General features: G+C 45.5%; 1 protein-coding gene across 1 annotated transcript; it reads left to right on the top strand.

The window, feature by feature from the left end:
- The first annotated feature begins 978 nt into the window (after positions 1–978).
- LOC127925281 (protein NDRG1-like) lies at positions 979–24,436 on the top strand. Its single transcript, XM_052510146.1, has 12 exons — positions 979–990; positions 2,231–2,338; positions 5,346–5,451; positions 5,790–5,910; positions 11,299–11,361; positions 13,032–13,092; positions 13,799–13,885; positions 14,696–14,752; positions 19,228–19,394; positions 19,681–19,780; positions 19,971–20,058; positions 24,153–24,436. Exons 1-12 carry the CDS (start codon positions 979–981, stop codon positions 24,374–24,376), a joined length of 1,194 nt encoding a protein of 397 aa, XP_052366106.1. The 3' UTR covers positions 24,377–24,436.
- Positions 24,437–25,883: the final 1,447 nt, after the last annotated feature.

Genomic DNA, 25,883 nt, shown 5'->3' with positions numbered 1-25,883 from the left:
ATAACCCCCCTATAGTTGTATTCAACCTGTAGTTCTTTCATAACCCCCTAACCCCCTAGTTGTATTCAACCTGTAAATCTGGGTTACCCATGGAGTGATACCCAGTGGATTCAACCTGTAAATCTGGGTTAGCTTAGCATACATAGGCTTACCAGTTCTTTCATAACCCCCCTATAGTTGTATTCAACCTGTAAATCTGGGTTAGAGTGATACCCATGGAGAGGCTTAGCATACATAGGTTTACCAGTTCTTTCATAACCCCCCTATAGTTGTATTCAACCTGTAAATCTGGGTTAGAGTGATACCCATGGAGAGGCTTAGCATACATAGGTTTACCAGTTCTTTCATAACCCCCCTATAGTTGTATTCAACCTGTAAATCTGGGTTAGAGTGATACCCATGGAGAGGCTTAGCATACATAGGTTTACCAGTTCTTTCATAACCCCCCTATAGTTGTATTCAACCTGTAAATCTGGGTTAGAGTGATACCCATGGAGAGGCTTAGCATACATAGGCTTACCAGTTCTTTCATAACCCCCTATAGTTGTATTCATCTGAACAGTATTCAAATACAGCCTACTGTAGGCTATGCACTTATATTTTGAGTTGTTTACCCCCCTCCTTTTTTTCTTGCATTGAGCACCACATATTTGAAGTAAAATACACTATTGGGCAGGCTATAAAATCCAAACTAGAAACCAGTCATATGATTAAAAAACACTAGGTCATCATGATGAGGCTTGCTATAAATAACCTAGGGTAATTGTCTAGGGATTTGCCTTTCATTTGAACTGTCAGACCATGAATGACCGTTATTACAACCAGATATTCCAAACTCTTTGTGACATCTGAATGAAATGTGTTTATTAGGCTTTGTGTCATAGTCAGAGTTGCCAAGGAAACAATTAGGGAAGTTAAGAATCTTGGTGCCTTTTCGATTTTCAACCAGCACATCTGTACCACCATCGACTGAGCGTCATGTCTAGGAAGGTGGGTATGTGTCACTGAGGTATAAAGTACGGGTATGCGTATTTATGTGATTTAGAGATGATGTGGTACTGGCAGGAAGTAGTGATGATGGGTTTTTCGCGAACGGCTCTTTTTGAACGGATCTTATTGGAAAGAGCCGTTATTTTGGCTCCCTGATTTGCATACTGCTTTTTGAGCTCAAAACAACATTTTCTGCAGACAAACGAATTATTAAGTTACAAACGAATTATCTAAAGACGGTGAATCTTCACTGCAAAAACAATAAATATTCAGGAGAGCACGTCAATCTGGTTCTTTTTTTCACAGGCCATCTAATAATTTGGCCAGGTAAAAATGTACTTGAACGCGCATTTCACGATTTGACATAATGGTAACCTACCTTTTGGGCTTTACATTGGATATTCGCACCTTTTTCATTGTTCTTGGTCGATTTTGAAGCATTTTGAATGAAGAGCTGTTTGAGAGATAAATGAACCGGCTCTTTTAAGTGAACCGAGACAAATGAGCCAGCTCACTGAATAGACTCGGAAGGCCCATCACTAGCAGGAGGTCTCTCGTGCGCTGGAAATCCTTTGCGCGCTCACACGTGCGTAAAGGCTGACAAACTTCAGGACGTGTAGTAGGCTACCCTTTTAGCTAATTCATAAAAGAAACCCAGTGTAAATAAATACATTTGCTGTAATCTGTTCACTGATACACTGACACATATGGTCCGCAGCATCATGGCAAATGTTACCTGTACAGATGCTGCTTGATGTTTCCGTTTGTTGACCATGGCAAATAAGCCTACAGAAGCGTCACAGAATAATGCAGCCAATGTAATACCTAAATCCCCACTGTATAACAAATCCAATAGCTTTGCTATCGATTTCAAATGTGAAATTGCTAGGTTTTTTTTATATGTTGGTTGTTTTACTTAGTGTTTGTCCCAAACTGCACCCTATTACCTATGTAGTGCACTACTTTTGACCAGAGACCGCTTGGCTCCTGGTCAAAAGTAATGCACTACATAGGTAATAGAGACCATTTGGTCCTGGTCAAAAGTAGTGCACTACATAGGGAATAGAGACCATTTGGTCCTGCTAAAAACTAGTGCACTATATAGGGAATAGGGTGCCAGTTGGGAAGCGAATAGAGACCATTTGGTCCTGCTAAAAACTAGTGTACTATATAGGGAATAGGGTGCCAGTTGGGAAGCAACCATGAGTTTCTTGTGCAACTTTTCTTTTTCATTCAACAGGGTGCTCATCAACATCAACAGGCTTCTCAGCAGATCCCCTCTTTGATGGAGCTGGATGAGGTTGACCTGGAGGAAAATGAGGCGCAGGTCAACGTTAACCCACTTCCTGTGAGTCGTTTCGTTTTTTATACACCTGGAAAGTTCTGGATATCAGTTTGGATTAAATGGTGCACAGGTCATTCAAAATACAGGAATAAAACATTCAGAACAATTATTTAGGGTGCCATTTGGGACGAACCCTGAAGTTACTTAAAACCATACTGTTGCAGATTATACAAATATCTCATATGTTACCCTATTCCCTTTCTAGTGCATGACTTTTGACCAGGGCCAATAGTGCTCTGGTCAAATGTTGTACTCTCTAGGTTACCATTTAGGAAAGACTCTCTATCTTTTTCTGTTGATGGTATTTTTGATAAAACAGAGTTGAACAACTCACTCCAACAAGTAGATTTATGATGCTGTAGTCTGTGGTTAATGAGATGGATTTTGTTTTGTCCTTCAGGGGCTGACAGGGGCGGTTACTAGACTTATGGTCGGCTTTAGGGTACGTATCAACACCTAAAACCCATGTATTTACATCATAACAGCTGCAAGGTAACAATGTACCAGTTACTCACTACAAGTCGCTCTGGATAAGAACGTCTGCTAAATGACTTAAATGTAAATGTAGATGGTAGTTACAAGTCCAACACACTAACCAGTAGGCTACCCTGCCGCCATAGTATTCTGAATGTACTGGGTGAGGTAGAAGCTGACACAGGAGCAGGTGTCCTGGTTAGAGGATAAGGAGAGAGCCTTGAGGTTGCGTTTTAGAGAGTCTATGCTCCCGTTTATAATAATCCATTCAGTTTCCATTACTGACTTGTTTGTGTGGTTGGATACTGGGAGGCCCAGATAACAGAATACAAGGATAAACGCAGGAGAGTTCTTCACAAATACATGGGTTGTTTGGCTCTGAACTAAAGGGCAAAGGAACTCTGCTATTTAACTGTTCAGGGAAGTCAGGAACCAAAACACGCAGTCAGTCAGGAAAGCAAAAGCCAGCTTTTTCAAGCAGAAATTTGCATCCTGTAGCTCTAACTCCAAAAAGTTTTGAGACACTGTAACGTCCATGGAGAACAAGAGCACCTCCTCCCAGCTGCCCACTGCACTGAGGCTAGGTAACACGGTCACCACCGATAAATCCATGATAATCGAAAAATTCAACAAGTATTTCTCAACGGCTGGCCATGCCTTCCTCCTGGCTACTCCAACCCCGGCCAACAGCTACCCCCCCCCCCCATACAAATCAGCCCCCAAAAATCAGCCCCCCATACAAATCAGCCCCCCAAATCCCCCCATACAAATCAGCTGGGCTTGACAATCTGGACCCTCTATATCTGAAACTATCCCCCGCCATTGTCGCAACCCCTATTACCAGCCTGTTCAACCTCTCTTTCGTATCGTCTGAGATCCCCAAGGATTGGAAAGCTGCCGCGGTCATCCCCCTCTTCAAAGGGGGAGACACCCTGGACCCAAACTGTTACAGACCTATATCCATCCTGCCCTGCCTATCTAAGGTCTTCGAAAGCCAAGTCAACAAACAGATCACTGACCTTCTCGAATCACATCGTACCTTCTCCGCTGTGCAATCTGGTTTCCGAGCCGGTCACGGGTGCACCACAGCCACGCTCAAGGTACTAAACAATATCTTAACCGCCATCGATAAAAGACAGTACTGTGCAGCCGTCTTCATCGACCTTGTCAAGGTTTTCGACTCTGTCAATCACCATATTCTTATCGGCAGACTCAGTCGCCTCGGTTTTTCTAATGACTACCTTGCCTGGTTCACCAACTACTTTGCAGACAGAGTTCAGTGTGTCAAATCGTAGGGCATGTTGTCCGGTCCTCTGGCAGTCTCTATGGGGGTGCCACAGGGTTCAATTCTCGGGCCGACTCTTTTCTCTGTATATATCAATGATGTTGCTCTTGCTGCGGGCGATTCCCTGATCCACCTCTACGCAGACAACACCATTCTGTATACTTCTGGCCCTTCCTTGGACACTGTGCTATCTAACCTCCTGTGCTATCTAACCTACTATACATTTACTACTATATATTCACTACTATATATTTACTACTATACATTTACTACTATACATTTACTACAATATATTTACTACTATACATTTACTACTATACATTTACTACTATACATTTACTACAATATATTTACTACTATACATTTACTACTATACATTTACTACAATACATTTACAACTATATATTTACTACTATACATTTACTACTATACATTTACTACAATATATTTACTACTATACATTTACTACTATACATTTACTACTATACATTTACTACAATATATTCACTACTATATATTTACTACTATACATTTACTACTATACATTTACTACAATATATTTACTACTATACATTTACTACAATACATTTACTAAAATATATTTACTACTATACATTTACTACTATACATTTACTACAATACATTTACAACTATATATTTACTACTATACATTTACTACTATACATTTACTACAATACATTTACAACTATATATTTACTACTACACATTTACTACTACGTATATATTTACTACTATATATTTACTACTATACATTTACTACTATATATTTCCTACTATACATTTACTACAATACATTTACTACAATACATTTACAACTATATATTTACTACTATACAACAGTTGTTTCCATCTTTTTAAAGATTTTCTTCTTTAATGTACCCAATATGTAAAATTCTACTACTCCACCTTAACGCCTCAGATATTTTAGAAATGTCATTACACACTGGTCTGGAAGTACTATTTTATTATCTTCTTTGGACTTGACCTTAAACCAGAAAGGGGGGCATGGCATGCTTAACATCAGTGGTTCCCAACGAGGGGTACTAGGACCCCTGGGACTACTTGGCCTATCCACAGGCGTTACTTGAAAAGCTTACTGGTGAAATGCACAAAGGTACATCAAGGGTACTCCGGGCAAAGCAAAATTCAGTTGGTGGTACAGTAACCGAAAAGGGTTGGGAACAGTTATAGTTGTGGGGTTTGTGTAAACCAGTTGTTTTACCATGGCAGGAGGATGACGTGGAGACTCAGTTTGGACAGGTCCACTGCACCATGAAGGGGGTTCCCAAGGGCAGTCGCCCCGTCATCATGACCTTCCACGATATTGGACTGAACTGTATGTTTTGTGGTTGTTGTGAGAGACCACTGTCTGGGCAGTCCAGTTGTCCTTAAGTTTACTTTATTGTTATTGTGCACATCTGGCAGCTAAGAGATAAGTTCCATTCCATATTGATATGCATCTAAACCAGTGAGAGCACAGCCCTTTGATGACAAACAGAACTTTAAACAAATGACTTGTTTTTTAATGTGTTAATTCAGACTTGTATGTCATGATCTGTATACAGTCCCATATGGTTGTTCAATTCAATGTCCAAAAGCAACAATGCACAAGAAAGAAAAAACCCATTTAGGAGCACTTTGCTGAACTTGTCTTATATTCTCCTGTGTGTCTAGACAAGTCGTGCTTCAACCCCCTGTTCAACCACGAGGACATGCAGGAGATCATGAGGCACTTTGCAGTGTGCCACGTTGATGCCCCTGGGCAGCATGAGGGTGCCTCCACTCTCCCCACAGAGTGAGTGACCAGTGCCAACTTCAAATCAAATCAAATCAAATCAAATTTATTTATATAGCCCTTCGTACATCAGCTGATATCTCAAAGTGCTGTACAGAAACCCAGCCTAAAACCCCAAACAGCAAACAATGCAGGTGTAAAAGCACGGTGGCTAGGAAAAACTCCCTTCAATTAGCAGCATGCATTTGTGCTTTGCAGGGGGGTTATTGAGTTGAGGATTCTCTGTTGGTTGCAGTCCTCAGTGTACCATGAAATTGATTAGAAACAAATTAGTCAGGTCCAAGGATTTCACATGGCACAGATCCCATCTGATAAAGTCCCATCTGTTGTTAGTCTTAGTGGACACTGGGATCTAGTCCCATCTGTTGTCAGTGTTAGTGGACACTGGGATCTAGTCCCATCTGTTGTTAGTGGAGACTGGGATGTAGTCCCATCTGTTGTTAGTGGACACTGGGATCTAGTCCCATCTGTTTTTAGTGGAGACTGGGATCTAGTCCCATCTGTTGTTAATGGACACTGGGATCTAGTCCCATCTGTTGCTGGTGGACACTTGGATCTAGTCCCATCTATTGTTAGTGAACACTGGGATCTAGTCTCATCTGTTGTTAGTTAACACTGGGATCTATCTGTCACCATCTGTTGTTAGTGGACACTGGGATCTAGTCCTGTTGTTAATGGACACTGGGATCATCTGTTGCTGGTGGACACTGGGATCTAGTCCCATCTATTGTTAGTGAACACTGGGATCTAGTCTCATCTGTTGTTAGTTAACACTGGGATCTACTGTAGTCCCATCTGTTGTTAGTTAACACTGGGATCTAGTCCCATCTGTTGTTAATGGACACTGGGATCTAGTCCCATCTGTTGTTAATGGACACTGGGATCTAGTCCCATCTATTGTTAGTGAACACTGGGATCTAGTCTCATCTGTTGTTAGTTAACACTGGGATCTACTGTAGTCCCATCTGTTGTTAGTTAACACTGGGATCTACTGTAGTCCCATCTGTTGTTAATGGACACTGGGATCTAGTCCCATCTATTGTTAGTGAACACTGGGATCTAGTCTCATCTGTTGTTAGTGGACACTGGGATCTAGTCCCATCTGTTGTTAGTTAACACTGGGATCTACTGTAGTCCCATCTGTTGTTAGTTAACACTGGGATCTACTGTAGTCCCATCTGTTGTTAATGGACACTGGGATCTAGTCCCATCTATTGTTAGTGAACACTGGGATCTAGTCTCATCTGTTGTTAGTTAACACTGGGATCTATTGTAGTCCCATCTGTTGTTAGTGGACACTGGGATCTAGTCCCATCTGTTGTTAGTGTTGGCAGTTGATGTTATTCTTCAATAACACAAACTACAAAGCAAATCAGGGTGAGAAAAATAGGTTTATTTGAGAAGGACAAATCAACCTGTTATGCTGGGAGTTAGATGTTCAGTCTCCCCTGTCCTCAGCTTTTCGCCACTGAACAAAGGAACAGGATGCCATTTATAACCCCCCCACCCCAGCCCGGGGTTTACCAATCAGAAGTTCTTGCAGTACAACTTGGCCAATGGCCAAATAAGTATCCTGCTCCCAACTCAATGTACAGACCAATGAAAATGTGGCGCATGTAGCTCAGAGTTCAGGAGTGACATTCCACAGATTCTAACAGATGTTGAACTGAAAAACCAACTCCTATTGATCGTTAACTCCAGTCCTCTCGTCCTCTGCTTTGTGTATTTATCTTCAAAATATTCTTATATTAGTGAACACTGGGATCTAATCCCATCTGTTGTTAGTGTTAGTGGACACTGGGATCTAATCCCATCTGTTGTTAGTGTTAGTGGACACTGGGATCTAGTCCCATCTGTTGTTAGTGAACACTGGGATCTAGTCTCATCTGTTGTTAGTTAACACTGGGATCTAGTCCCATCTATTGTTAGTGAACACTGGGATCTAGTCTCATCTATTGTTAGTGAACACTGGGATCTAGTCTCATCTGTTGTTAGTTAACACTGGGATCTATTGTAGTCCCATCTGTTGTTAGTTAACACTGGGATCTAAGTCCCATCTGTTGTTAGTTAACACTGTGTCCCATCTAGTGGAACACTGGGATCTACACACTGGGATCTAGTCCCATCTATTGTTAGTGAACACTGGGATCTAGTCCCATCTATTGTTAGTGAACACTGGGATCTAATCCCATCTGTTGTTAGTGTTAGTGGACACTGGGATCTAATCCCATCTGTTGTTAGTGTTAGTGGACACTGGGATCTAATCCCATCTGTTGTTAGTGTTAGTGGACACTGGGATCTAATCCCATCTGTTGTTAGTGTTAGTGGACACTGGGATCTAGTCCCATCTCTTGTTAGTGTTAGTGGACACTGGGATCTAGTCCCATCTGTTGTTAGTGTTAGTGGACACTGGGATCTAGTCCCATCTGTTGTTAGTGTTAGTGGACACTGGGATCTAGTCCCATCTGTTGTTAGTGAACACTGGGATCTAGTCCCATCTGTTGTTAGTGGACACTGGGATCTAGTCCCATCTGTTGTTAGTGAACACTGGGATCTAGTCCCATCTATTGTTAGTGGACACTGGGATCTGGTCCCATCTGTTGTTAGTGGACACTGGGTTTAAGTCCCATCTGTTGTTAGTGAACACTGGGATCTAGTCCCATCTGTTGTTAGTGGACACTGGGATCTAGTCCCATCTGTTGTTAGTGAACACTGGGATCTAGTCCCATCTGTTGTTAGTGGACACTGGGATCTAGTCCCATCTGTTGTTAGTGAACACTGGGATCTAGTCCCATCTGTTGTTAGTGAACACTGGGATCTAGTCCCATCTGTTGTTAGTGGACACTGGGATCTAATCCCATCTGTTGTCAGTGTTAGTGGACACTGGGATCTAGTCCCATCTATTGTTAGTGGACACTGGGATCTGGTCCCATCTGTTGTTAGTGGACAATGGGATCTAGTCCCATCTGTTGTTAGTGAACACTGGGATCTAGTCCCATCTGTTGTTAGTGGACACTGGGTTTTAGTCCCATCTGTTGTTAGTGGACACTGGGTTTTAGTCCCATCTGTTGTTAGTGAACACTGGGATCTAGTCCCATCTGTTGTTAGTGGACACTGGGTTTTAGGCCCATCTGTTGTTAGTGGAGACTGGAATCTAGTCCCATCTGTTGTTAGTGAACACTGGGACCTAGTCCCATCTGTTGTTAGTGAACACTGGGATCTGGTCCCATCTGTTGTTAGTGGACACTGGGTTTAAGTCCCATCTGTTGTTAGTGAACACTGGGATCTAGTCCCATCTGTTGTTAGTGGACAATGGGATCTAGTCCCATCTATTGTTAGTGAACACTGGGATCTAGTCTCATCTGTTGTTAGTTAACACTGGGATCTATTGTAGTCCCATCTGTTGTTAGTTAACACTGGGATCTAGTCCCATCTATTGTTAGTGAACACTGGGATCTAGTCTCATCTGTTGTTAGTTAACACTGGGATCTATTGTAGTCCCATCTGTTGTTAGTTAACACTGGGATCTAGTCCCATCTATTGTTAGTGAACACTGGGATCTAGTCCCATCTATTGTTAGTGAACACTGGGATCTAATCCCATCTGTTGTTAGTGTTAGTGGACACTGGGATCTAATCCCATCTGTTGTTAGTGTTAGTGGACACTGGGATCTAATCCCATCTGTTGTTAGTGTTAGTGGACACTGGGATCTAGTCCCATCTGTTGTTAGTGGACACTGGGATCTAGTCCCATCTGTTGTTAGTGGACACTGGGATCTAGTCCCATCTGTTGTTAGTGGACACTGGGATCTAGTCCCATCTGTTGTTAGTGTTAGTGGACACTGGGATCTAGTCCCATCTGTTGTTAGTGAACACTGGGATCTAGTCCCATCTGTTGTTAGTGGACACTGGGATCTAGTCCCATCTGTTGTTAGTGAACACTGGGATCTAGTCCCATCTATTGTTAGTGGACACTGGGATCTGGTCCCATCTGTTGTTAGTGGACACTGGGTTTAAGTCCCATCTGTTGTTAGTGAACACTGGGATCTAGTCCCATCTGTTGTTAGTGGAGACTGGAATCTAGTCCCATCTGTTGTTAGTGAACACTGGGATCTAGTCCCATCTGTTGTTAGTGGACACTGGGATCTAGTCCCATCTGTTGTTAGTGAACACTGGGATTTAGTCCCATCTGTTGTTAGTGGACACTGGGTTTTAGTCCCATCTGTTGTTAGTGGACACTGGGATCTATTCCCATCTGTTGTCAGTGTTAGTGGACACTGGGATCTAGTCCCATCTATTGTTAGTGGACACTGGGATCTGGTCCCATCTGTTGTTAGTGGACAATGGGATCTAGTCCCATCTGTTGTTAGTGAACACTGGGATCTAGTCCCATCTGTTGTTAGTGGACACTGGGTTTTAGTCCCATCTGTTGTTAGTGGACACTGGGTTTTAGTCCCATCTGTTGTTAGTGAACACTGGGATCTAGTCCCATCTGTTGTTAGTGGACACTGGGTTTTAGTCCCATCTGTTGTTAGTGGAGACTGGAATCTAGTCCCATCTGTTGTTAGTGAACACTGGGACCTAGTCCCATCTGTTGTTAGTGAACACTGGGATCTGGTCCCATCTGTTGTTAGTGGACACTGGGTTTAAGTCCCATCTGTTGTTAGTGAACACTGGGATCTAGTCCCATCTGTTGTTAGTGGACAATGGGATCTAGTCCCATCTGTTGTTAGTGAACACTGGGATCTAGTCCCATCTGTTGTTAGTGGACAATGGGATCTAGTCCCATCTGTTGTTAGTGAACACTGGGATCTAGTCCCATCTGTTGTTAGTGGACACTGGGTTTTAGTCCCATCTGTTGTTAGTGGACACTGGGATCTAGTCCCATCTGTTGTTAGTGGACACTGGGTTTTAGTCCCATCTGTTGTTAGTGGACACTGGGATCTAGTCCCATCTGTTGTCAGTGTTAGTGGACACTGGGCACCTGGTCCACAAGACTCTTAAACAGTCAACATCGGGGACTGGGTCACTCCTAGGCTACTGTAGGTCACTCTACCTGAATGTGGAGGTAGTAGAAGTATCCAGTGAGAAAATAGATGATATTCACAGGGTTGAAAGACAATGACAAGGCACCAACAGATAATAACAAATGGATGATACATTCATTTGAAACATGTCAACAACAACAACATGTTTGAGAGACAAGTTTGGCACAATAACATTATGACTGCATCCTAAATGGCACCCTATTCCCTTTACAGTGCACTACTTGTAAGTAGTGCACAATATAGGGAATAGGTTTGCCATTTGGGACACATTCATGACTTGTTTTGTGTTAGTGATGATGAGGAGCACTTGAGGTAACTTTTGTTCTGGTCTTCCGCTGCAGGTACACCTACCCCTCTATGGACCAGCTCTCTGAGACTCTCCCTCAGGTCCTCAAGCACTTTCGGTAATCCCAGATCAACGTTTATTCGTCACATACACAGTTTACAGCAGGTATAAACGGTGCAGCTAAATGTGTACTGGCAAGCTCCCTCAACAGTGCAGTACAAATATCAACATGATTTAAAATATATATATATTTACACTACCACTCAAAGGTTTGGGGTCACTTGTACATTTCCTTGTTTTTGAAAGAAAAGCATTTTTTTTGTCCATTAAATTGACCTAAAATTGATCAGAAATACAGTGTAGACATTGTTAATGTTGTAAATGACTTTTGTAGCTGGAAATGGCAGAGATTTTTGATGGATTATCTACATAGGCAAACAGAGGCCCATTATCAGCAACCATCACTCCTGTGTTCCAATGGCACGTTGTGTTAGCTAATATTTAGTATTTTAAAAGGTTAATTGATCATTAGAAAACCCTTTTGCAGTTATGTTAGCACAGCTGAAAACTGTCGTGCTCATTAAAGAAGCAGTAAAACTGGCCGCCTTTAGACAGGTTGAGTATCTGGAGCATCAGCATTTGTGGGTTCGATTACAGCCTCAAAATGGCCAGAAACAAATAACTTTCTTCTGAAACTCATCAGTCTATTTTTGTTCTGAGAAATCACAAAATGTATTTATAAAGCCCTTCTTACATCAGCTGATATATCAAAGTGCTGTACAGAAACCCAGCCTAAAACCCCAAACAGCAAGCAATGCAGGTGTAAAAGCACGGCTATAAATGAAGGCTATTCCATGCGAGAAAATGCCAAGAAACTGAAGATCTTGTACAACGCTGTGTACTACTCCCTTCACAGAACAGCGCACACTGGCCCTAACCAGAATAGAAAGAGGAGTGGGAGGCCCCGGTGCACAACTGAGCAAAAGGACAACTAAATTAGAGTGTCTAGTTTGAGAAACAGACGCCTCACAAGTCCTCAACTGGCAGCTTCATTAAATAGTACCCGCAAAACACCAGTCTCAACGTCAACAGTGAAGAGATGGGATGCTGGCCAGAAGGACTTTGGTTTCAGAAGGACTTTGTTTCTGGCCATTTTGAGCCTGTAATCAAACCCGCTGATGCTCCAGATACCCAACTAGTCTAAAAAAGTTTTATTTCTTCTTTAATCAGAAAAAGAGTTTTCAGCTTTGCTAACATAACTGCAAAAGGCTTTTCTAATGATCAATTAGCATTTTAAAATGTTAAATGTGGATTAGCTAACACAACGTGCCATTTGAACACAGGAGTGATGGTTGCTGATAATGGGCCTCTGTACGCTTACAGTATAAAATATTCCATTAAAAATGGTCCGTTTCCTGCTACAATAGTCATTTACAACATTAACAATGTCTACACCGTAATTTATGATCAATTTGATGTTATTTTAATGGACAAAAAAAATTGATTTTCTTTCAAAAACAAGGACATTTCTAAGCAACCCCAAACTTTTGAACAGTAGTGTATATTTAACAAGGCAAGATTTCGCCTTTGATTGATTTGTTTTACCATTGAGAAACAGTTGTTTTAATAAATGCTTTCAAGTGTTACCCTCCGGGATCAAAAACACATTTATTATGTGGATTATGTGGATAACTAAATATAAATTAAATTATATTCACGAAGAGGTTTACATCCTCTTCTTATTAGAAGCTTCAAACTCCCATCAAACCTCTTCTTGTTTCCTTTCAGGTTTAAGAGTGTCATTGGACTGGGCAGCGGTGCTGGTGCCTACATCCTCGCTAAATTTGCTGTGAGTGGATTTTGTTGTCGTTGAACTCTTGTTTTTGTTAAATTGAACAGCCATAATTCAACTAGGATTTAAACCTAGTAAAAGTCCTTCGACATACCACAGTGTTGATACTGATAACATAATCTTGGTAATTGTTATTGTCAAGCAAATCAAATCAAATTTTATTGGTCACATACACATGGTTAGCAGATGTTATTGCGAGCGTAGAGAAATGCTTGTGCTTCTAGTTCCGACAGTGCAGCAATATCTAACATGTAATCTGACAGTTCCACAACAACTACATAATACACACAAATCTAAGTAAAGGAATGGAATAAGAATATATACATATAAATATATGGATGAGCAATGACAGAGCAGCATAGGCCAGATGCAATAGACGGTATAAAATACAGTATATACATATGAGATGAGTAATGCAAGATATGTAAACATTATTAACGTGGCATTATTAACGTGTCTTTTGGAATGTTCTTTTGTTTGTACACATCTACACTGTTCTGTACTGTACAGACACCGAGTAGCCTGTGTGATGGTTATCATCGAGTGAGACGAACCCCTGAAACAATGAAGCTCATAGTAGATATCACAACAAAGTTAATCTTGTTGTGATAAGTGTTTGTGCCATTTCCTGCTCTCTGAATCCTAAATATGTCCCAAATGGGTTGTGCTATGTTCTTCATGTCTTTATTCTTCCTGTCTACAGCTGAACCATCCAGATAAGGTTGAGGGACTTGTCCTCATCAACATCAATGCACGTGCAGAGAGCGTGATTGATTCACTTACACACAAGGTAGCATAGCATAACATAACTAACATAGCATAGCATGACTAACATAGCATAGCATGACTAACATAAGATAACATAATTAACATAGCATAACTAGCATAGCATAACTAGCATAGCATAGCATAAGTAACATAGCATAACTAACATAACATAGCACAGCATAACTAACAGAGCAAAGCATACCATAGCATAATTAACATAGCAAAATGAACATAACTAACATAGCATAGCATAACTAACATAGCATAGCATAAGTAACATAGCATAGCATAACTAACAAAGTTAAGTTAAGTGCTTTTGAAAATGTAAATAAAAGAATATGCAATATCTGTATTTGTTTTGTATTATTGTTAAGACCCTCCAACATAACAATCCACATTGTGGTGGGTCTTTCAGGCTAACATAACAATCCACATTGTGGTGGGTCTTTCAGGCTAACATAACAATCCACATTGTGGTGGGTCTTTCAGGCTAACATAACAATCCACATTGTGGTGGGTCTTTCAGGCTAACATAACAATCCACATTGTGGTGGGTCTTTCAGGCTAACATAACAATCCACATTGTGGTGGGTCTTTCAGGCTAACATAACAATCCACATTGTGGTGGGTCTTTCAGGCTAACATAACAATCCACATTGTGGTGGGTCTTTCAGGCTAAGCTCATGGTGACATGCTGATTTACTCTGATAGAGTTATATTCTTAGGGGATTATGTATATAAATATGCTTTAATGTCCTTTGTGTTTGATCAGAGCCTGGCTTGGAGGAGCCTGCACACACCACTGTAAACTCCCAACTCTCTCTCTGTTCAGATGACTGGCTGGATCCAAGCACTTCCTGATCATGTTCTAAACCACATATTTGGAAAGGTAAGGGTTAGATAGAAACAGGAACTATAGTAGCACTAACACCTTAATGACTGTTTAATCTACTACACTACAACCACTGACAGTCCATATGGAAAGGTAAGGGTTAGATAGAAACAGGAACTATAGTAGCACTAACACCTTAATGACTATTTCATCTACTACACTACAACCACTGACAGTCCGTATGGAAAGAGCAACATATTGTTTTGAAACATCCTAAAGATGTAGCTTTATTCAATAAACTATCAATATAAGACTTCTGTCCCCCTCTGGAAGCTACACTTGTCCCCCTCTGGAAGTGGGTCTTTCTGGCTAAGCTACACTTGTCCCATTCTGTGGTGGGTCCCCTCTGGAAGCTAACTTGTCCCCCTCTGGAAGCTACACTTGTCCCCCTCTGGGTCTTTCCCCCTCCGGAAGCTACACATGTCCCCTCCGGACAATACACATTGTCCCCCCCCCTCCGGGTCACTTTCAGGGAAGCTAACCTGTCCCCCTCCGGAAGCTACACTTGTCCCCCTCTGGGCTTTCAGTCCCCCTCTGGAAGCTACAGCTGTCCCCCTCTGGAAGCTACACTTGTCCCCCTCTGGAAGCTACACCTGTCCCCCTCTGGAAGCTACACTTGTCCCCCTCTGGAAGCTACACCTGTCACCCTCTGGAAGCTACACTTGTCCCCCTCTGGAAGCTACACCTGTCCCCCTCTGGAAGCTATAACTTGTCCCCCTTGGAAGCTGGGTCCCCCTCTGGAAGCTACACCTGTCCCCCTCTGGAAGCTACACTTGTCCCCCTCTGTCTTGTCACCCTCTGGAAGCATAACAATCCCCCTCTGGGCTGGGTCCCCCTCTGGAAGCTAACATGTCCCCCTCTGGAAGCTACACTTGTCCCCCTCTGGGCTCACTTGTCCCCCTCTGGAAGCTACACCTGTCCCCCTCTGGAAGCTACAATTGTCCCCCTCTGGAAGCTACACTTGTCCCCCTCTGGAAGCTCACTTGTCCCCCTCTGGAAGCTACACCTGTCCCCCTCTGGAAGCTACATTGTCCCCCTCTGGAAGCTACACCTGTCCCCCTCTGGAAGCTACACTTGTCCCCCTCTGGGTCACTTGTCCCCTCTGGCTAACCTGTCCCCCCCTCTGGAAGCTACATTGTCCCCTGGGCTCACTTGTCCCCCTCTGGAAGCTACACTTGTCCCCCTCTGGAAGCTACACCTGTCCCCCTCTGGGCTCTTGTCCCCCTCTGGCTAACATCCCCCTCTGGAAGCTACACTTGTCCCCCTCTGGAAGCTCTTGTCCCCCTCTGGAAGCTACACTTGTCCCCCTCTGGAAGCTACACCTGTCCCCCTCTGGAAGCTACAATTGTCCCCCCTGGAAGCTACACCTGTCCCCTCCGGAAGCTACACTTGTCCCCCTCTGGAAGCTACACCTGTCCCCCTCTGGAAGCTAAGCTCCCCCTCTGGAAGCTACACCTGTCCCCTCTGGAAGCTACACCTGTCCCCCTCTGGAAGCTACACCTGTCCCCCTCTGGAAGCTACAATTGTCCCCCTCTGGAAGCTACACCTGTCCCCCTCTGGAAGCTACACCTGTCCCCCTCTGGAAGCTACACCTGTCCCCCTCTGGAAGCTACACTTGTCCCCCTCTGGAAACACCTGTCCCCCTCTGGAAGCTTAATCTGGAAGCTACACCTGTCACCCTCTGGAAGCTACACTTGTCCCCCTCTGGAAGCTACACCTGTCCCCCTCTGGAAGCTACACCTGTCCCCCTCTGGAAGCTACACTTGTCCCCCTCTGGAAGCTAAACTCCCCCTCTGGAAGCTACACCTGTCCCCCTCTGGAAGTTCAATGTCCCCCTCTGGAAGCTACACCTGTCCCCCTCTGGAAGCTACACTTGTCCCCCTCTGAAGCTACACTTGTCCCCCTCTGGAAGCTACACTTGTCCCCCTCTGGAAGCTACACCTGTCCCCCTCTGGAAGCTACAATTGTCCCCCTCTGGAAGCTACACCTGTCCCATCTGGAAGCTACACCACTGTCCCCCTCTGGAAGCTACACTTGTCCCCCTCTGGAAGCTATACCTGTCCCCCTCTGGAACACACTTGTCCCCCTCTGGAAGCTATTGTCCCCCTCTAAGCTACACCTGTCCCCCTCTGGAAGCTACAACCCCTCTGGAAGCTACACCTGTCCCCCTCCGGAAACACTTGTCCCCTCTGGAAGCTACACCTGTCCCCCTCTGGAAGCTACAGCTGTCCCCCTCTGGAAGCTATGTCCCCCTCTGGAAGCTACACTTGTCCCCCTCTGGAAGCTACACTGTCCCCCTCTGGAAGCTACACCTGTCCCCCTCTGGAAGCTACAATTGTCCCCCTCTGGAAGCTACACCTGTCCCCCTCTGGAAGCTACACCTGTCCCCCTCTGGAAGCTACACCTGTCCCCCTCTGGAAGCTACACTTGTCCCCCTCTGGAAGCGACACCTGTCCCCTCTGGAAGCTACACTTGTCCCCCTCTGGAAGCTACACCTGTCACCCCTGGAAGCTACACTTGTCCCCCTCTGGAAGCTACACCTGTCCCCCTCTGGAAGCTACACCTGTCCCCCTCTGGAAGCTACACTTGTCCCCCTCTGGAAGCTACACTTGTCCCCCTCTGGAAGCTACACCTGTCCCCTCTGGAAGCTACACTTGTCCCCCTCTGGAAGCTACACTTGTCCCCCTCTGGAAGCTACACTTGTCCCCCTCTGGAAGCTACACCTGTCCCCCTCTGGAAGCTACACTTGTCCCCCTCTGGAAGCTACACCTGTCCCCCTCTGGAAGCTACACTTGTCCCCCTCTGGAAGCTACACTTGTCACCCTCTGGAAGCTACACTTGTCCCCCTCTGGAAGCTACACTTGTCCCCCTCTGGAAGCTACACTTGTCCCCCTCTGGAAGCTACACTTGTCCCCCTCTGGAAGCTACACCTGTCCCCCTCTGGAAGCTACACTTGTCCCCCTCTGGAAGCTACACTTGTCCCCCTCTGGAAGCTACACTTGTCCCCCTCTGGAAGCTACACTTGTCCCCCTCTGGAAGCTACACCTGTCCCCCTCTGGAAGCTACACTTGTCCCCCTCTGGAAGCTACACTTGTCCCCCTCTGGAAGCTACACCTGTCCCCCTCTGGAAGCTACAATTGTCCCCCTCTGGAAGCTACACCTGTCCCCCTCCGGAAGCTACACTTGTCCCCCTCTGGAAGCTACACCTGTCCCCCTCTGGAAGCTACACTTGTCCCCCTCTGGAAGCTACACTTGTCCCCCTCTGGAAGCTACACTTGTCCCCCTCTGGAAGCTACACCTGTCCCCCTCTGGAAGCTACACCTGTCCCCCTCTGGAAGCTACACCTGTCCCCCTCTGGAAGCTACACCTGTCCCCCTCTGGAAGCTACACCTGTCCCCCTCTGGAAGCTACACCTGTCCCCCTCTGGAAGCTACACTTGTCCCCCTCTGGAAGCGACACCTGTCCCCCTCTGGAAGCTCCCCCCTCTGGAAGCTACACCTGTCACCCTCTGGAAGCTACACTTGTCCCCCTCTGGAAGCTACACCTGTCCCCCTCTGGAAGCTACACCTGTCCCCCTCTGGAAGCTACACTTGTCCCCCTCTGGAAGCTACACCTGTCCCCCTCTCCCCCTCTGGAAGCTACACTTGTCCCCTCTGGAAGCTACACCTGTCCCCCTCTGGAAGCTACACCTGTCCCCCTCTGGAAGCTACACTTGTCCCCCTCTGGAAGCTACACTTGTCCCCCTCTGGAAGCTACACCTGTCCCCCTCTGGAAGCTACACTTGTCCCCCTCTGGAAGCTACACCTGTCCCCCTCTGGAAGCTACACTTGTCCCCCTCTGGAAGCTACACTTGTCCCCCTCTGGAAGCTACACTTGTCCCCCTCTGGAAGCTACACTTGTCCCCCTCTGGAAGCTACACTTGTCCCCCTCTGGAAGCTACACTTGTCCCCCTCTGGAAGCTACACCTGTCCCCCTCTGGAAGCTACACTTGTCCCCCTCTGGAAGCTACACTTGTCCCCCTCTGGAAGCTACACTTGTCCCCCTCTGGAAGCTACACTTGTCCCCTCTGGAAGCTACACTTGTCCCCCTCTGGAAGCTACACTTGTCCCCCTCTGGAAGCTACACTTGTCCCCCTCTGGAAGCTACACCTGTCCCCCTCTGGAAGCTACACCTGTCCCCCTCTGGAAGCTACACTTGTCCCCCTCTGGAAGCTACACTTGTCCCCCTCTGGAAGCTACACTTGTCCCCCTCTGGAAGCTACAGTATATGCATGATTATGAATGATACAATTACATTTATATTTAACTAGCTATGAATTGTTGTGAAACATCAACCCTTTGTTATGGATGTTTATAGTCGGTGTCATAACACATTACATTGTATTATAAGGCATTATAAACTATGTTATAATGCATTATAAGTATGTACATTATAGAAAGCTTTACCGTTGAGATTTGTTCTTTGCGCAACAGGAGGAGATCCAGAACAACCCTGATCTGATCGCCACATACCGCAACCACATCACCAATGATGTCAACCAGTCCAACCTGGCCCAGTTCTTCAAGTCCTACCAGAGCCGCAGGGGCCTGGAGATCGAGAGGCCTGTCCCAGGGAGAAACAATAACGCCAGAACTCTGCAGTACGTCACACGGACCGACTCAGCATCAGGACCCTGACTCTACCTGGCCACATGACCTGACCAGGGAAAACTCAGGGCCCTAGCTACTCATGATTGTTTCAGTTATGATATTGACTATGAGTATTATTTATGATATTGACTATGAGTATTAGTTATGATATTGACTATGAGTATTAGTTATGATATTGACTGAGTATTAGTTATGGTATTGACTATGAGTATTAGTTATGATATTGACTATGAGCATTATTAGTTAAGTAGCTAATTAATCTGCTGACTTCTGCAGGTGTCCTGCTCTGTTGGTGGTGGGAGACAGCTCCCCTGCAGTCGAGGCTGTGGTCGAGAGCAACGCAAAGCTCAACCCAACACAGACCACACTGCTCAAGGTGAGTTTAATGTGTGGCTCAGACAGATGTAACAATTCATATTACTGTCAAAAGTACTTTGTAAGTAAAGATTCACAACCACAATGTCATTGACCATCCAAGAACAATACATGTGATGGATAATGAGAAATGGTTGTTGTGATCAAATGACGGTTGGTTGGCCAATGATCTTTTGTCTCTGTCCAATCAGATGGCTGACTGTGGAGGACTTCCCCAGGTGAGCCAGCCTGGCAAACTGACAGAGGCCTTCAAGTACTTCATCCAGGGCATGGGTTACAGTAAGTATCATGGGTTACAGTAAGTACCGTGGGTTACGGTAAGTATCGTGGGTTGCGGTAAGTATCGTGGGTTACGGTAAGTATCGTGGGTTACGGTAAGTATCGTGGGTTACAGTAAGTATCGTGGGTTACAGTAAGTATCGTGGGTTACAGTAAGTACCGTGGGTTACGGTAAGTATCGTGGGTTGCGGTAAGTATCGTGGGTTACGGTAAGTATCGTGGGTTACGGTAAGTATCGTGGGTTACGGTAAGTATCGTGGGTTACGGTAAGTATCGTGGGTTACGGTAAGTATCGTGGGTTACGGTAAGTATCGTGGGTTACGGTAAGTATCGTGGGTTACGGTAAGTATCGTGGGTTACGGTAAGTATCGTGGGTTACGGTAAGTATCGTGGGTTACGGTAAGTATCGTGGGTTACGGTAAGTATCGTGGGTTACAGTAAGTATCGTGGGTTACGGTAAGTATCGTGGGTTACGGTAAGTATCGTGGGTTACGGTAAGTATCGTGGGTTACGGTAAGTATCGTGGGTTACAGTAAGTATCGTGGGTTACAGTAAGTATCGTGGGTTACAGTAAGTATCGTGGGTTACAGTAAGTATTGTGGGTTACAGTAAGTATCATGGGTTACAGTAAGTATCATGGGTTACAGTAAGTATCGTGGGTTAGCGGTAACATCGTGGGTTACGGTAAGTATCCTGCCTGGTATCACCTAAACACACAATATCGTTTACGGTAATTATCCCTTGCAGTAAACATGGGTTACGGTATTATCCTGGGTTGCGGTACCCGGTAAACACAGTAATGCTTCGGTACATTATCCCTTGCGGTAAACACACAACGTGGGTTACGGTAATTATCATTTGCGGTAAAACACACAGTATCGTTTCTACATATCCTGGCACCCAAACACAAGTTTCTACATTATCGGTATATGTGGGTTACAGTAAACACAGTAAGTATCGTTTACAGTAATTGTCCTTACAGTAAGTACAGGGTTACAGTAAGCATTGTCCTTACAGTAAATCACACAAAGTTTCATGGGTTACAGTAAGTATCATGGGTTACAGTAAGTAGCGTAACACACATTTCCACTATCCCTGCACCTAAACACAATGCCTCTACATTATCCCTGCACCCAAACACACAACGTTTCTACATTATCCCTGCATCCAAACACACAATGTTTCTACATTATCCCTGCACCCAAACACACAACGTTTCTACATTATCCCTGCACCCAAACACACAATGTTTCTACATTATCCCTGCACCCAAACGCACAACGTTTCTACATTATCCCTGCACCCAAACGCACAACGTTTCTACATGATCCCTGCACCCAAACACACAACGTTTCTACATTATCCCTGCATCCAAACGCACAATGTTTCTACATTATCCCTGCACCCAAACACACGTTTCCACTTCACAAAAGCTGTCGTTGTCATGCGCTGAGAGAAAACTGAAGAACAAGAACTAAAATGTAGCTACCAGCCTCCTAGTATACCCAGAGACTATTCACTTTCTATGACAGTGCTTCTCATTGGTGTCCCCTCCGCTAAGACTAGGGGCTCTATTCAAACGGTGTCCCCTCCACTAAGACTAGGGGCTCTATTCAAACGGTGTCCCCTCCACTAAGACTAGGGGCTCTATTCAAACGGTGTCCCCTCCACTAAGACTAGGGGCTCTATTCAAACGGTGTCCCCTCCACTAAGACTAGGGGCTCTATTCAAACGGTGTCCCCTCCACTAAGACTAGGGGCTCTATTCAAACAGTGTCCCCTCCACTAAGACTAGGGGCTCTATTCAAACGGTGTCCCCTCCACTAAGACTAGGGGCTCTATTCAAACAGTGTCCCCTCCACTAAGACTAGGGGCTCTATTCAAACGGTGTCCCCTCCACTAAGACTAGGGGCTCTATTCAAACGGTGTCCCCTCCACTAAGACTAGCGGCTCTATTCAAACAGTGTCCCCTCCACTAAGACTAGGGGCTCTATTCAAACAGTGTCCCCTCCACTAAGACTAGGGGCTCTATTCAAACGGTGTCCCCTCCACTAAGACTAGGGGCTCTATTCAAACAGTGTCCCCTCCACTAAGACTAGGGGCTCTATTCAAACGGTGTCCCCTCCACTAAGACTAGGGGCTCTATTCAAACGGTGTCCCCTCCACTAAGACTAGGGGCTCTATTCAAACAGTGTCCCCTCCACTAAGACTAGGGGCTCTATTCAAACAGTGTCCCCTCCACTAAGACTAGGGGCTCTATTCAAACGGTGTCCCCTCCACTAAGACTAGGGGCTCTATTCAAACAGTGTCCCCTCCACTAAGACTAGGGGCTCTATTCAAACAGTGTCCCCTCCACTAAGACTAGGGGCTCTATTCAAACAGTGTCCCCTCCACTAAGACTAGGGGCTCTATTCAAACGGTGTCCCCTCCACTAAGACTAGGGGCTCTATTCAAACGGTGTCCCCTCCACTAAGACTAGGGGCTCTATTCAAACGGTGTCCCCTCCACTAAGACTAGGGGCTCTATTCAAACGATGTCCCCTCCACTAAGACTAGGGGCTCTATTCAAACGGTGTCCCCTCCACTAAGACTAGGGGCTCTATTCAAACGGTGTCCCCTCCACTAAGACTAGGGGCTCTATTCAAACAGTGTCCCCTCCACTAAGACTAGGGGCTCTATTCAAACAGTGTCCCCTCCACTAAGACTAGGGGCTCTATTCAAACGGTGTCCCCTCCACTAAGACTAGGGGCTCTATTCAAACGGTGTCCCCTCCACTAAGACTAGGGGCTCTATTCAAACGGTGTCCCCTCCACTAAGACTAGGGGCTCTATTCAAACGGTGTCCCCTCCACTAAGACTAGGGGCTCTATTCAAACGATGTCCCCTCCACTAAGACTAGGGGCTCTATTCAAACGGTGTCCCCTCCACTAAGACTAGGGGCTCTATTCAAACAGTGTCCCCTCCACTAAGACTAGGGGCTCTATTCAAAGAGCCCTCAGGTGTCCCCTCCACTAAGACTAGGGGCTCTATTCAAACGATGTGTCCCCTCCACTAAGACTAGGGGCTCTATTCAAAAAATATGTCCCCTCCTACTAGTTAGACTATGTTAGATATAGCTAGCTATTCAACGGTGTCCCCTCCTTCCTTCTCTATTCAGTGTCCTCAGCCAGCATAAGACTAGGCTCCAGGCTCTATTCAAACAGGAGTCCCTCCACTAAGACTAGGGGGAGCTATTCAAACGGTGTCCCCTCCACTAAGACTAGGGCTCTATTCAAACGGTGTCCCCTCCACTAAGACTAGGGGCTCTATTCAAACATAGGTGTCCCCTCCACTAAGACTAGGGGCTCTATTCAAACGGTGTCCCCTCCACTAAACTGACCTCATAACCCCTGTCCTGTCCTCCCTAAGACTGTGGCTCTGACAACAAACCTCATAACCCCTGTCCCCTCCACTACTGCCTGTGTTGCTGCTGACAATTCAAACCCCTGTCCTGTCACTAAGACTAGTGGCTCTATTCAAACCTCATAACCCTGTCCCTCCACTAAGACTGTGGCTCTGATTCAAACCCCTGTGTCCCCTCCACTAAGACTGGGTTGCTCTATTCAACAAACCCCATCCCCTCCACTAAGACTACTGCTCTGTTCAAACAACAAACCTCATAACCCTAGGGGCTCTATTCAAACTGTGTCGCTGAAACAAACCTATAACCCCTGTCCTGTCTTCCAGCCTGTGAGGCGACGTCCCCCTGTCCTGTCTACGTTTACCGTGAATGCCGTCTCTGCTGCATTTCAATCACCCCTGCTGTAACACGGAATTTCCTGCTGATACAAACCTGAATAGAGCCCTCAGGCTCTGTGTCAAAGCAATAAACCTCATAACCCCTGAATAGGGTGCCTGTGTTGCTGCTGACAACAAACCTCATAACCCCTGTTCTCTCTACCCTACTACCTGTGTTGCTGCACAACTAACCTCAAACCCCTGTCCTGTCCTGTCTACCCTACTATAACATTAAAAAAATATATATATGCTATGCTAGTTATGCTATGTTATGTTAGATATAGCTAGCTATGGTAACTGTCTCTCCTTCCTTCTCTTAGTGTCCTCAGCCAGCATGACCAGACTGGTGAGGTCCCGCACCGCCTCAGGCTCCAGCATCGCCTCCTGCGACAGCAGCAGGAGCCGCTCTCACGCCAACGACCCCCAGCCCGTCCGGGAGCACACTGACGTGTCCATGGAGAATGTCTCCAACAGCACCGTAGATCAGACCGTTGTCGTGTCCAGCAGCAAGACTGAGGACGTCTGCTCGTGCCCTGGTCACTGAAAGGTCATAGGTTGTCTCCTAAATGGCTCCCTATTTCCTTTATAGTGCACTACTTTTGACTATGTGGGAAATAGGGAAACATTTGGGACACAACCCGTGTCCCTAAACCCTGACCTCATAACCCCTGTCCTGTCTACCCTACTGCCTGTGTTGCTGCTGACAACAAACCTCATAACCCCTGTCCTGTCTACCCTACTACCTGTGTTGCTGCTGACAACAAACCTCATAACCCCTGTCCTGTCTACCCTACTGCCTGTGTTGCTGCTGACAATAAACCTCATAACCCCTGTCCTGTCCCTACTGCCTGTGTTGCTGCTGACAACAAACCTCATAACCCCTGTCCTGTCTACCCTACTGCCTGTGTTGCTGCTGACAATAAACCTCATAACCCCTGTCCTGTCCCTACTGCCTGTGTTGCTGCTGACAACAAACCTCATAACCCCTGTCCTGTCTACCCTACTGCCTGTGTTGCTGCTGACAACAAACCTCATAACCCCTGTCCTGTCTACCCTACTGCCTGTGTTTCTGCTGACAATAAACCTCATAACCCCTGTCCTGTCTACCCTACTGCCTGTGTTTCTGCTGACAACAAACCTCATAACCCCTGTCCTGTCCCTACTGCCTGTGTTGCTGCTGACAACAAACCTCATAACCCCTGTCCTGTCTACCCTACTGCCTGTGTTGCTGCTGACAACAAACCTCATAACCCCTGTCCTGTCTACCCTACTGCCTGTGTTGCTGCTGACAACAAACCTCATAACCCCTGTCCTGTCTACCCTACTGCCTGTGTTGCTGCTGACAACAAACCTCATAACCCCTGTCCTGTCTACCATACTGCCTGTGTTTCTGCTGACAATAAACCTCATAACCCCTGTCCTGTCTACCCTACTGCCTGTGTTGCTGCTGACAACAAACCTCATAACCCCTGTCCTGTCCCTACTGCCTGTGTTGCTGCTGACAATAAACCTCATAACCCCTGTCCTGTCCCTACTGCCTGTGTTGCTGCTGACAACAAACCTCATAACCCCTGTCCTGTCTACCATACTGCCTGTGTTGCTGCTGACAATAAACCTCATAACCCCTGTCCTGTCCCTACTGCCTGTGTTGCTGCTGACAACAAACCTCATAACCCCTGTCCTGTCTACCATACTGCCTGTGTTTCTGCTGACAATAAACCTCATAACCCCTGTCCTGTCCCTACTGCCTGTGTTGCTGCTGACAACAAACCTCATAACCCCTGTCCTGTCCCTACTGCCTGTGTTGCTGCTGACAATAAACCACAGCATACTGCTATGATAGACGATCCTCTACCTATGCTCTGTTCTCACTGCATTGTGGGTAATAAGAGTTTACACCCAACAGTTGTCATACTGTACGTCATTTGGGTGATATGTAATCTGTATGGATGTTCCTCTGTGGAAATAGTATCTCTGATATTTATTGTTAGAGTGTAACAATGCCGGGGGTATTTTCACCATTAACATGTAATGGCCAGTTGTGGTGTTAA

This window comes from Oncorhynchus keta, unplaced genomic scaffold, assembly GCF_023373465.1.
Source record: "Oncorhynchus keta strain PuntledgeMale-10-30-2019 unplaced genomic scaffold, Oket_V2 Un_contig_540_pilon_pilon, whole genome shotgun sequence".
Taxonomy (NCBI): domain Eukaryota; kingdom Metazoa; phylum Chordata; class Actinopteri; order Salmoniformes; family Salmonidae; genus Oncorhynchus; species Oncorhynchus keta.
The sequence above is the reverse complement of the archived record's forward strand: the minus strand, read 5'-3'. Positions and strand labels throughout refer to the sequence as shown.

Excerpts from the sequence above, each read along its gene's own strand:
- LOC127925281 (XM_052510146.1), top strand. Across the intron at positions 11,362-13,031 it reads CAGGTCCTCAAGCACTTTCG|GTTTAAGAGTGTCATTGGAC; the intron begins GTAATCCCAGAT and ends GTTTCCTTTCAG. Across the intron at positions 13,886-14,695 it reads TTGATTCACTTACACACAAG|ATGACTGGCTGGATCCAAGC; the intron begins GTAGCATAGCAT and ends CTCTCTGTTCAG.